This window comes from Ciconia boyciana, chromosome 2 (assembly GCF_034638445.1).
Source record: "Ciconia boyciana chromosome 2, ASM3463844v1, whole genome shotgun sequence".
Classification (NCBI taxonomy): domain Eukaryota; kingdom Metazoa; phylum Chordata; class Aves; order Ciconiiformes; family Ciconiidae; genus Ciconia; species Ciconia boyciana.
Window position 1 is genome coordinate 148,989,611 of NC_132935.1, and position 13,247 is coordinate 149,002,857.

Here is a 13,247-nt window from a genome sequence, read left to right on the forward strand (position 1 = left end):
TCCATCACTAATCTTCAAAAGTTTCCCATATGACATTTCAGAAATCTTTATTGTAAAAATGCTGCTGAGCTCTGAGTCATAGTGCAAGTCAGTAGCACACTAAGTGCCAGGGTAATTAATGAAAATATTAAAGTCAGTCCCAAGTTGGATCTTTGAAGAGCTCCACTACCAATTTTCTTTCAGTGTAACAATTCCTTTAAGTTATCTTTAGTTGTCTCTTCCCTAGCCAGGCCCATTGCCACCTTTTATTTCTTATTCTAATCCCTATGTTCATTGGTTTGGTAATGCTTTGTATTATGCAGTGTCAGAACCTTTATTTAGACACAGCAGGATTAGATATACTAAATTTCCTCTAGTAATTTTGTATCAAATTCAGATGGACATGCACAAAAATCCCTGTTCAGTTGAAAGGCCCAGGTCTGATACAGTATGCTGATTATATTTGGGATTCTTACTCTGAATTACTAATTGATTAACGTTTAATTTTCATAAAATTGCCCTTGTATATAAATCACAATTTGAAGAATGCTTACATTTTCATGTATGGATAATGTAACTTATAACCAGTGCTTCTTTATAAAAATGTTAATGTTTCAATTACGCTTGAGTAAGTACAGCAACTCTCAAATTAGAACTTTGAAAGTGTCAAATCAGAAAAATAATTCCATATTGTACATTTAGGTATGGAAAAACTAGGTTAGGAAAGGTTTAGTTATTTACACATATGAGTGGGACATCAGTCAGGATGAACTGATGTCTTCCCTCCTCTCTGATGGCTCTACCTGCATTATTTTTTCTTGTTAGATAGTGGTGTTAAATAGCTGTGATCTGACCTTGCTGTAACAGTTAGCTCTGTGCAACGCAGATGGAAACAAAGCAGGTTTTTAATTGTGATGAGGTAAGTTCTCTCCCTACATTTCATCAGGGCTAGGACATGACTTGCTGAGCTGGTTATGTAGCACATAACCACAGCCCTTTCCCACAGGAAGGACTCGGCAGTGGAACAACAAAGCTGGTTAATGTAATTATGTCCTATTCCGTGCCTCTCAAAACATGAACGATGAAATGTGGTTTTCTGCTACAATCACCTCTCTGTGAGAAGTGACGATTCCTCCTTTTGCTGCTTACTGATGGGAGAAAGGTGAGGAAAGGTGTGCGTTGCAAAGTTGTGGAGGATAGAGGGGATAACACTTCCCATTGAATCAGTCTCAGTTTCCAAAGCCTTTCCGTTGCGAGGCCACACATGGAAGTGCTGGCTACTTGCTACCTCACCGGAGTATTTTTTCACTTCAGGAGTAGGCCGTATTGCACCTTCTTTTCCACCATAGTTCTTACTGTTTTTATCAAGATTAATCTATTAATAATATTTCCTGTAATTGTGAGTGGCAATTTCCTGCTTCTGGTATTTCTGTATTGCCTACTTCCCCTACCTCCTTCACAGTCTGTCCTTGTCAGAACTCTGTTCTGCTCTTGGTATTTGCCAAAATATCTCCTTTCCTCAACCCTAAATTTGCCATTAACCAACATGAAAGGGAGAGAAGGTAACTATTTCATTTCCTATAACTGATAACGAAATACAGACATTGCAAACACTTTTATATCTTGCAAGGTTTATTAAAATAGGAAAGATAACCCTTTCTAAATGTCATACACGTTATAAAGCTTGTTTACATCACATTATTACCACTAGTTTTTCTCAGAAGAAGCAGCATTGTAGATCCCTTTTCTTTCTGATAGCATCTTAAGGCTCTATGCAGAATGACCACCACAAATGCCATCTACACTTCTAAGTAGAAATGAGAGACTTGACCTGCGTCATCGCTCACATTCAGAGGCTCACTTATCAAGTGGGATACCACCCGAGACCTTGAGATATGAGCAAATGTCTATATTTATCACCAACAGCCGTTTTTCCACAAACTCTTGCCACATGATGTCATAGCATGGATTACATCTCTAAGGACTAGTGCACCCATACAGTGAATAAGATTTTAACATGAGAGTATAGCAGAAGCTGAAGAACAAATTGTGAGGCAAAGCTCTCTGAGACACAGCCCTTGTTTTATGCAGCATATTCACACCTCAGAAGTAAGTGTGGATACACTGTCTCTCCTTTTTATGTTAGTGGTACGTTTAGGGTTGAACGTAGTAGGTAGTCTAGTTAATACCAACACTTAATCCATCACAAAGCAGCTGGCATCAGGAGAAGAAAAAAGAAAAAAGAGTGGGAAAGAGCAGAATTGGTTCTTTTGACAGTGCTGTTGGCTCGTGACATCTTTACAGGTTCATTAACTATATCCCAAATAAGTTACCTGTAACTTGGTAATTTTATGAAAGGAATGATATGATATGATATGATATGATCACCTGCAGGCAACAGAGGATAAAACTGATGATTCAGGAAGTTCCTTCTAGTTCCAGCGTATAGGTATGTTTTCCCTGTGTTGGAAGATCCTTGATATATATTTCTATTTTCTATTAATTTTTAAATTTTGTCCTTGATATACCACTTCAAATTATTAATAAAAATTAATTAAAAAAACTTCATTTCCCAATTACGTACAAAGAGGTATTAATTCATTAAATACTTCAGCCAGAAATATCTTTGGCTGAAGGGCTGTTATGTTAGCATTAAAAAAAAAAGAGCAGTGGAAATGCTTATTCAGTGTCATTCAATACATCATTTAAGCTAACTTCTCCTCCCTTCTTCACTAACAAATGATCTTGGTGATGTAATTAATTTGTTCCTTCTATGTCAATCATGTATCTACTACACATTAAAGTTAAAAGTAGTTCGACTCTCAGGCATCTAGTTTTACGTCAGTGAATACCACTGTTGTTCCACAGCTGGTTTTGTATCATGGTTTGCCTTCTAAACAATCTAAACAATTCCTGGAACGTGCAGCGTAACCAGCGATAACAGTCATGTCAGGAGAAACTTTAACCACAGGAGATGTTCATGCTTTATTACTACAGAGATTGTTCTGAGATCTCTTCTGTATTAGCAAAGGACTGTACATTATCCTATAATGAGTAGACCAGAAGCCCGGGATCGTTAATCTACAGAAGACAGTGAAAGGTATCTCTGTAGTGTGTTCTCCTTGCTTTCCAAGCTCCTCTAGTGCCTGTGAGGCCACAACATGCAGGCAAAAGTGACAGAAGTGGCAAATGCAGGAATATTCTGGAAGCAATCAATCGGTGTGTCGTAGTTTATGCAGGCCACACTAAAGCAAAGTTTAGTTTTTCCCTGGAATCAACAGCAGCTCAGAGAAACAGCAAAAACCCATAGCAAAAGGCACTAAAGGCACAACCGCGTACCCCTGGCTTTTATAGATACCCTTGCATTGAAGACATTCAAATTCTTCCTTGAAATATCTTTTTCACAAGAACTGTATTCGTAGCACTTGAACATTCCTCTCTGGAGCAAACCACGGTTTAGGACGTTATTGTTAAAACCAGATCTCAGACATCTAAGAAAATGACCTTTTAGGTAAGTGCTGATTTCTGGTAACTGCTAGTATGAAAGCTGAAAACTAGCCACGAAATGCTTGTGCTGCAGCCGTTCAATGGGATTTTTGTCATCGATCATCCAGAGAGACTGGATTCCCCCCAGGCCAAGTATGTGTGACTAACTCTGGGTGCTCAGTTATGGAAAATGTTGGTTACATTACATTGTCACTATTTAATAACAACACGGGTAAAACACACCAAGGTGAGCTTCTCTTTCCATTCACATGGGAGGTAATAAATATGTTGCAAGTAGTATACTATTAACACTAAGACAGTGGTGTAAATGTTTATTGTGTCTCTCAGTTACCTAATAACAGATTTTGATTGTATTTTAACCTTATTAGCAAGCTTACTATGTGCATTTTAACTGAAAATATAGGAAAGACATTATATCTGTTTATAAATGAAAAGAGAATAAAAGAACAATTTGTCTGCTACCATTACCAAGAACTGCTGGCATATTTAGCATGTATTTCAGGATACTCCTCAGGATTTTTGTTCAGAGATAAACAAGCTTTTTTGTCCAGAATATGCTATAGTAGAGCATCAGAATACTAACATGATGGTGCTTTGGGCATACATAATAAATCTGTTTCTTTCCTCAAATGAAGCACCAGAAGCGTTGTACCTCATTGTAACTAACAATCAGAATTAAACAGCTGCCCATCTGTTAATGTACCACTGTTGCAAATAACCTATGGTTTTGGAGAGGCGAAAGAATCATTAGCGGGAGTTTCTGTAATATCCTAGAAGAAAGAAAATTGCAGGACTGAGTATTCAACATGCAGCACTCACTTATGACAGAAGTGCTCTTATTCTGCTGGATCCATTTACTATTCTCTAACAGAAAGAGCTGCCTCCCTCTCTCCCTCTCTCTGTTACCAGTCTATTGAAGACTTTAAACCCACCATCCTGTAGTCAGCTCTGGCATTTACTGGCCGACAGACCAAATTCACCAAGCAAAACCAGAGAGATCCCTTTTTTAAACTAAACAAAGTAGGCAGAAGGGCTGGTGAGTATGAAGTGATGTACATCTTTATTATAATAACAATGAACAAACCCACAATGAACAGCTACTGGCACATCTAAAACCTCCTAGGAGGGGGCAACTTCCACTGATTTTACATTACATCACCTTTAAAAATACTAGAACACATTTTAACTTGGAAATACACCTTGTAAAGTTTTGACTAAGAAGTAAAACTAAACAGGAATCTTTCCTTTGCTCCAAGCCTTCATTTCAAGGAGGAAAGATTTCAATTTACCACCACTTGATCAATATATATTCCTCTCTAAGCAATGATTAGTTCAGAAATAAAGACTTGCTGACTGATCTCACAAGCTATATTTAAAACAAAGTTCTGAACATTCTGAAATACAAGAGTCACTCTGTAATTTCAGAGCAGTTGTAATACCTTATCCCCCTGTAACAGGCTGCCAGAAATGCTCCTGGCTAATGCCCATCACCATTTGTTCTAAAGATATCAATTTTCTGGCTGTAGCAGGTAAGTCAGGACATTTGGGCTTCAATTCCCATCTGATATACCTCTTGCCTTTCAACTTCAGAGGCAATAATTTGGAAATACATTGACTCTCTAAATTTTTATTAAGAGGTTCTCAATAACACATGGAATTACCTGCTGCGTTTTATCCAAAACAAAAAAGTAAGGTGGGTGTGAAAACTGTTCCCTTAAATATCCAGTTTTTAGCACCAAGGATTTCAGCATTTTTCCTTCAATGTGCAAGTTAGCCAAGGAGATCAGAATACATTTTCTGGATAAAGAGAATGAAATTCCATATTGTGTTGCTGGTAGCCCTGGAATCAGCTGCAGAGATTGAAGATAGGAAATAGATCCCTGGACATGGATCCAAAAGACAACCAAGGCTCCAAAAGACAACCAAAGTTCCAAAGAAACAATTATTTTTGACATTGCAGTCTGTTGCACGTGATTCTCTTAGTTACGTTTTTTAAATTAGTGTAAATAGGACAAGGAAAATAAATTTTTCAGAATATCCAAATAGAGGTTTTTGTTTTGTTGATTTTTTAAAGTTCTGCAATCTGCTGGGATTACTAAGACTTTTCTGAAGATATTTGAGACTATGGGATGGAATCCAGAAATTTTTTAAAGTATAACTTTGAAATTACATCTATCAATACCTTTTTTTTCCATTTTGGTAGGAATAAATATGCATTAACATTTGATCATAGTGTAAACTGGTGTTTCTTGGTCAGCATGCCTGGCAGTACATAATCAAATCCAGTGTGTACAGATAACGTCATCGTTCATGGACAAAGGGTTAGATAGGACTTTATTTATACCACAGCTAAGGCTAAAAGGCATGGCTTAATATTAAGACACTACAGGCACTAATAAACCAATTATCAATGATCTTTGAAACCTATATTTTAAATCTGGTCTCTCCTGTTATTATTGATGATTTATATCATACTTTTTATGTATGCATGCACTGCATTTTCCGAAGTAGCATTACAGGTGGGCAAATAGCAGCTTGTGCCAGTGACTGTCAGAAAACTAATGAATGAATATTATTCCTAACGCAGCTGCAAATTATGAATCATGACACTGATTATACATAGGCAGAAGCATCATTCCTTTTCAACAATAACATGGATACAACATAGCAGGTAGAATGTCTCTGATAATTTATACTTGATGATCAAGTCTAAAAATCAAACTGCCTGGCTAACAAATTGTTTCACGAGAAATTGCTTTCGCTACCTTCTGCGGCATTTTCCAGGTCGGCCCCTGAGAACACCCAATGCAGTGTTCCCCTCTTTGAAGTTTCCTCAACACTTCCCGTTATCAAACGATTTCACAGTTAGTACCCAGTAGCAGAAGTTACGTGCCGACAGCCCGACACAGAGAGCAGGCATTTCTCCCCGAAACACTCCTCAGGCACCGGCAGCCGTTTCCACGAGCCTTCCCGCGCCTCCCTCCGGCAGCGGCCGGCGCGCACGACCCTGACACAGCCTCGGCTACAGAGCGCGGCTACCCCGGCACCGGCTCCGAGGCGGCGGGGCTGAAGCAGACCAGGGAAGCGGGAATCCGTCCCCACGCGCCAGAGCCCAGGCCGGGCAAGGCCAGGTCCACCACACACCGCTCGTCCCTCCCCCGGGGACAGGGGAGGGGACCGCTCTCAGGCCCGGACCCCCTAGAGGCCACGGGAGCGAACGCCCTCTCAGGCCCGGACCCCCCAGAGGCCACGGGAGCGGACCCCCCCTCAGGCCCGGACCCCCTCTCAGGCCCGGACCCCCCAGGGGCCACGGGAGCGAACCCCCTCTCAGGCTCGGACCCCCCAGGGGCCACGGGAGCGAACCCCCTCTCAGGCTCGGACCCCCCAGGGGCCACGGGAGCGGACCCCCTCTCAGGCCCGGACGCCCGGAGCACACGGCAGCGGCCGCACCCCCAGGCCCGGCCCCCCTCAGGCCCGGCGCCGCTGAGGGGCGAACCGCCCCGCCCCCGCTGCGGCCCGGCCCCGCCCCGCGCCCCCTTCCGCCAGGGGGCGGGGCGGAACTCGGTGAGGTCACTCACTTCGTCCCCGCCCCCCGCGCGTTCCAACGTGCCTTGGCCCTGAGGTAAACACGGGCGCGGCCCCGCCCCCGGGCCCGGCCTCTAGCAGTTTCCAGAAGGGCCTGAGCGCCGCGGCCGCGCGCGCCCGCGAGGGGCCGGGCCGGGCCGGGCCGGGCGCGGCGGGGCCGCGCGGCGCTGGTGGCGCAGTCGGAATTGCCGGCGGCGGCGGGCCCAGGCGGCAGCGGGGCGCGCGGGGGCGGGGCGCGGGCGGCGGCGGGGGCGGCGGGGGGGTGATGCCCTTGTTTATTTTTACCCGGGCGGCTCATCCTCTCCGGCAGCCCCAGCGCGGCCCCCGCCGCCGCTCCCCGCCCCGGCTCCGACGGCGCCGCCTATAAAGCGCCGCGCGCGGGGAGGCGAGGATGCAGCTCTACAGCTCCGTGATCACCCACTACCCGGCGGGCGGGACGGCCGCCGCCGCAGCCGCCGCGGCCCCGCCGAGCGCCGCCGGAGTCTTCAAGGTCTCCTTGTCGCCGGGACCCCCCTCCGCGGAGGCAGCGAGCGCCGCCGAGGCCGCGGGCCCGAGCCCGTCCGCCGAGAGCCCCGCCAAGGACGGCTTCGTTCCCGGGGGGGCGAGCAGCAGCAGCAGCACCGCCGCCATGCCCGCCTTCTCGTCCTGCCTGGAGGTGATGCCGAGCGGCCCCGCGGCGGGCCCCGGCGGCCGGCCGGCGGGCGGCCCGCAGTACAGCTCCTGCGCGCAGGTCACCGTCAGCCGCCGCCGGCCGCTGGAGCGGATCGTGCCCATCCGCATCGTGCAGCGAGCCGAGGCCCCCGGCGAGCTGGTGCCGGCCTCGCCGCGCAGCCGCGCCTGGCTGGAGGGCATCCTGGAGAGCATGCGGCAGGCCGGGGGGGACGGCGAGGCCGCCGCCCTGCCGCCGCCCGCCGAGGAGCCCAGCAACCGCAGCCTGCGCCTCAGCGAGCACTGCCAGGCGCTGCAGGCGGCGGCCGCCGGCGGCCAGCCCGGGCCGGTCCCCGGCTGTCGCCCCGCGGAGAGGAGCGGCAGCCAGGCGCAGCCCGCCGCCGGCCCCTCGCTCGGGGAGGAGGAGGACGGAGCGGGTCCCGATGTGAGCAGGGGGCCGGGCGGCAGGCCGGAGCGCAGCGAGAAGCTGGCGCTGTACCTGGCCGAGGTGGAGAAGCAGGACAAGTACCTGCGGCAGAAGGGCCGGTTCCGCTTCCACATCATCCCCGACGGGAACTGCCTCTACCGCGCCGTCTGCAAGGCGGTGTACGGGGACCAGCGGCTGCACGGCGAGCTCCGCGAGCAGACCGTGCACTACATCGCCGACCACCTGGACCACTTCAACCCCATCATCGAGGGCGACGTGGGAGAGTTCCTCATCGGCGCCGCCCAGGACGGGGCCTGGGCCGGCTACCCGGAGCTGCTGGCCATGGGGCAGATGCTGAACGTGAACATCCACCTCACCACGGGCGGGCGGCCCGAGAGCCCCACCGTTTCCACCATGGTTCACTACCTGGGGCCCGAGGACCCGACGCGGCCCAGTATCTGGCTGAGCTGGCTTAGCAATGGGCACTACGATGCAGTGCTGGACCGCATGTGCCCCAACCCGGAGTACGAGGCGTGGTGCAGGCAGACTCAGGTACAGCGCAGACGGGATGAGGAGCTGGCCAAGTCCATGGCGGTGTCCTTGTCCAAGATGTACATTGAGCAGAATGCCTGCTCTTGAGACCGCCTGGGCCGCAGGCTGGGAGCTCTGCTGCGGGGACTGAGACAGACAGAAGGTGTGCTGGCTGTGATGGTGATGCCTTAATCCTTAATGAAGCAGCAGCACCCCAGACTGAGAAGGCCTGTAGATTGTGGGGGATAAATACAAATGTGTTTGTAACATTCTGTTGTAAAAACTTAGCCTCGGATTATTTGCAAGCAGATTCTCCGTGTGTGTTGGTGTCTCCCCGCCCCACTGTCTTATTTTCTATAAGAATGTATTTTTTGCACAATATTTTTAAACTGTTACCTCCATCTTCTACATCTTACATTAGTATCTGGCTTTCAGCTGTACAGCCAAAAACGTTTGTAAACAGTTTTTGTAAATAAGGCTTATGATGTAACAGCTATTTTTTGCTGTGTTTTTTACCCATAAACCTTATATTTTTACCAAATGAAGTTGATGTCAAACTGACCCTCCCTAATTGATGAAAGCATTTTGAGTGTTTTCTTGCAAAACTAAAACAATGGTTTTTGTAAAAGTGCAGCAAAGTATGAACGGACTGCTTTTCAGAACAATTGCTTTCTCTGCCTGGAGCACAGAACAGGTCCTTTGAGCCAGTTGGAACGCAGCTACACATGAACAGTACAGGGAGCAATTGACTCTTCTGTATTTAATCATTATTTTGAGTAAACTGGCCCCTTGTTGCCTGGTTGGCTCACCCTCTGCTCCATTTATATTATTTATCTGTAATAACAGAACATTAACTTGCAATAGAATGTTGTGACTAGATAATAGTCTCCCGCTTTGGCAGTAATTGCCTTGGCTGCACCTCGGTGTTTGTGTTCTTGTTTCTGGGGTTATGGTGTCTTTTGTATAAGCCCTGCTTCTTTTCTGGCACTGGTGTTGCACCAACAAATCATTATCTGATCACAACATTTTATTCACTTGAAGTTATTTTCTAATCAAGAAATCAGGAATGGTATTCTACATTATGGTTTAAAAGGAAAAAAAAAAAGTATTTAAATTGAGGTTTGTATGGTTTGCTGGGTCAAACATTTAAATGTTTCCAATCTGAATTCTGTCTCTTCTACTTTCTGATTAACTTGTTAGATATATTTATTAAGTAATACAGTTTGTACTTTTTTATTTTGTAATATATTGTGATTTTTGGAATTTATACTGTATTTGTATAATAGGAATATTCACAGCTAAAATGGAATGAATAAAGAGTATAATTTTACTTGTGCTCTTTTTTTTCCACCCTTTGCATTCCTGGTGTGGTGAGGAACTGCAAGTGGGTTCCCAAGACCCTTTATTTAGCTTCTCTGCCTTAGTTTCCCCAATTAAGAGGTGGGAAGAAGAGTCATGGTACTTTACAAATGTCAACCACTGATAACCCTGGTGCCTGTGAATATGTGAAAGAAATGCAAGCATTTAAAGACAAGTATCTGTAATTCTTTTGTAACTTTGAGAGATCTTAGCATATCTCTTTGCCAATGCAAACCATTTTTGTCTGTTAATATGCTTTAGAAGAGGGGTTCTCAAGCATAGTACCTGGGCCGGTAGTGCCAGTGGTTGTGATGAGCCAGGTCCCTGCTGGGCCATGCACACTTGGGCTTGGACTTCAGTAATGGGGCATATCCAGTCTGCAGCCAGTCATTTTAGATTTGCCCTGTCACCAGCGATACCTCAGCAACCCTCTTCTTGCTACTCGAATAGAGGTAATATCATAGGAAATAACAGCTTTTTGTTCCCCTTACAGGATGGAAATGCCTTGCAAGTTGTTAAACAGTACTCTTGTTTGTGTGTGCATGCGTGCATTTACAAATCTACCCCCGATCTCCAAAAATACTAGAAGGCCATCCTTAAATGACAGAAGGGTACTGGGTTAAAATTAGGGTTAAAAATGAACTCGATAGCTGTAATGCAGTGGTCTTAATTGAGATCACTTGTGATAAAGAGCTGCAGGATTGATTGTGTGTGTATTTGGTACTGTTTTATGTGATGAAAAGAGTAGATTTAAATTAATTTATGTTATTTCCAAAATACTGATAAATGCAGACTATGTTTTTCCTCATTTTCTTCACACACAATCATGCTTTTTCTTTAAAGGTCAAATAATGGTAGAAAAAACAGTCTTGCTAGTCCACTATTGCTTAACTTCACTGAATCTGGAAAGCTGAGTTCTGAGGTGAGAGCAATGCAAAGATGCAGGCATGGATGAGTTCATGAGGAACAGAGATAGTTGATGAGGAAAACAGCTACTCGGGTGGCCGTAAGCACAAAAATATTAATACGGCGTCACTAAATATCAGTGATGTGCTTGACTGATTAAAAACTTTGTATCCAGACTGCTTAGGCTTTGGGTTGGATATGATAAATTCATTCGAAGTTGTCAATATCCCAAATGTTTTAAAAAACATTTTTGTCTTTTAAAATCACCATTCTCAGCTATATAATGAATTGTGATTACAAGTTTTGTTTGTGTTTTGCGGCACAAACCTTAGAAACACTCATAGAGTAAGCTAAGCAAAGAAGGATTGATACTGCATAGTGTTTGCTCTCTGAGGTATAATTTATATTAAAATATCAATAAAAAAGTAGTGGTAAAAATGAACCACGCAGAACTCTGGGATAAGTTCCCACAGGGTTCCTTAGCAATTTTGGTGCTACTTCATGAGTCACGGGGACATGCAGATAACTTTAAGGAATTTGAAAAAAAACTAGGTTACTTGTTGAACTAGTTTGCAAAGACATTGAGGATGTATTGCTGAAGCATGTAACAAGGCACTTTTTGCAGCTTGCATTACATACCGTGCCTATTCTAAAAGGAAATGACAAAAATGGCATGTCGGACATTTCAGACACATGGAAAGTGAAAACTTGTAATAGCTCTGGTGTTTAAAGTTCAGCCGAGACAGAGTTCAAATGCAAGCTAGTGGTGTCTTGCCTGAGTAATAGTAGAGGCAGTTTTATGGAGTGGTTTTATACAGGCAGTGATCCTAATATGGACAAAGCTTTCCAAAACTGCTTGTAACATTGTCGCTTGCCCCCAGCAAAAGCGCAAGTAGATGCAAGTTTTCCCTTACTGTCCCTTGTTCAACAATTCCTGTAATGGGGGAAGGACAAATGTTGTTCTTGCTCATAATTTCAGTACTCGATTATTTTAACCTTGGCTAATTACTTGCATAACCCAGCTAATCCTTAGACCTGTCTGGGGACGTTGGTCAACAGACTCTTTGTTAGTGACAATAAGAGGAGGAGAGCTTGATTTTCAGTTTTCGGTTTTGTGGTCCTTTAAGTCAGGTAGAAAATGCTTTAATTGTAAACTGAGCAGACTCCTCATCAACATACAACTTTGCAACGCCACCTTCGCTTGTATTTCATGATACAATTGTGACTTAGCTGACATGCTGGATGCTTCATTTCAGGAGTTTCTTAGGTTGCTGAGACTATGTCATTCTGTCAGTAAACGTGCAATGGATTTGTTAGAATTTTCATGCGTATTGAACAGACTCTTACGCAAAGCAAGGTTTGCAAGAACTGAATTGGTTTGTACGTACAATGATGCATCACAAAATAAGGGTGGTGGGCAAGTGGGAAAGGGAAGATTTGTGTAAGTGTCGTTGTTCTTCATCTCAGTCAATGGTTTTCTTTTCAGAAAGTTCAGTGGATGATTCTTTGTGCTTCGTAACTTACTTAGAATGCATAAAAGTTGCCTAATGCCAGCTACTGGGTTTATCTGTCCTGTTGTACTTGGCTGGTACATAACATGTGTACAAGATAAATCTGTTGCATTAATGTCATTTGTAAATAAAGGTGTATTTCAGTACTCCTTGTACATGTACAAAACCACGTGCATCCACATGTTTCTTTTGTCTGCTTTTGCTTTTATTATGTCAGAATTAGTTGATAGGATTTTTGAGGGTAAAATTCTAATTTTGGTTTCGTGGTGTGTCAGTGCACACATACATGGCTTCTGAATCCAAGCAGAAAATGATGACAGATCTCACAGCAGGGACAAGTACCTGGCATTAACAGTTTTTTGCTTATTTTTTGCTTACACTCTTTCATACATATTTAACACTTTATTGATATGCACTGATAAGTGTTCCTAGGATGTTGGTGCAAAATGGTGCAAAATGAAAAAACCCTCAGCTTTGGTGTTAAAAAGATTGTCCCATTTCTGAATGGCATGGTTATATGAAAGTATGCAGCATGCAGAAAGGTTGTGAAATAACTGTTTGAAAGGACATCAGCTCTGCCAAATGCAATTCTGTAGTCACTGGGACTTTTTTAAAGAAGCAGAAAAACTTGAACTTTGAAATTTTTAGTAATATACAGGCTGATTTATAACACATACATGTGCGTTTTAGTTGGAAAAAAGTGGCTTTCAGTTTTAATTTATAATCTGTCTTTTTTAAAAGCAAGTTTATGGTATTCATGGGTAGAAAGCCATAGCAATGCAGTAATATATTGT

General features: G+C 44.4%; 1 protein-coding gene across 1 annotated transcript; it reads left to right on the forward strand.

The window, feature by feature from the left end:
* The first annotated feature begins 7,237 nt into the window (after nt 1–7,237).
* Nucleotides 7,238–12,535, forward strand: OTUD1 (OTU deubiquitinase 1). The gene has a single exon (XM_072854439.1). The coding sequence runs from the start codon at nt 7,463–7,465 to the stop codon at nt 8,783–8,785; it is 1,323 nt and encodes a 440-aa protein (XP_072710540.1). The 5' UTR covers nt 7,238–7,462; the 3' UTR covers nt 8,786–12,535.
* Nucleotides 12,536–13,247: the final 712 nt, after the last annotated feature.

Excerpts from the sequence above, each read along its gene's own strand:
- OTUD1 (XM_072854439.1), top strand. The coding sequence starts at position 7,463 with ATGCAGCTCTACAGCTCCGTGATCACCCACTACCCGGCGGGCGGGACG.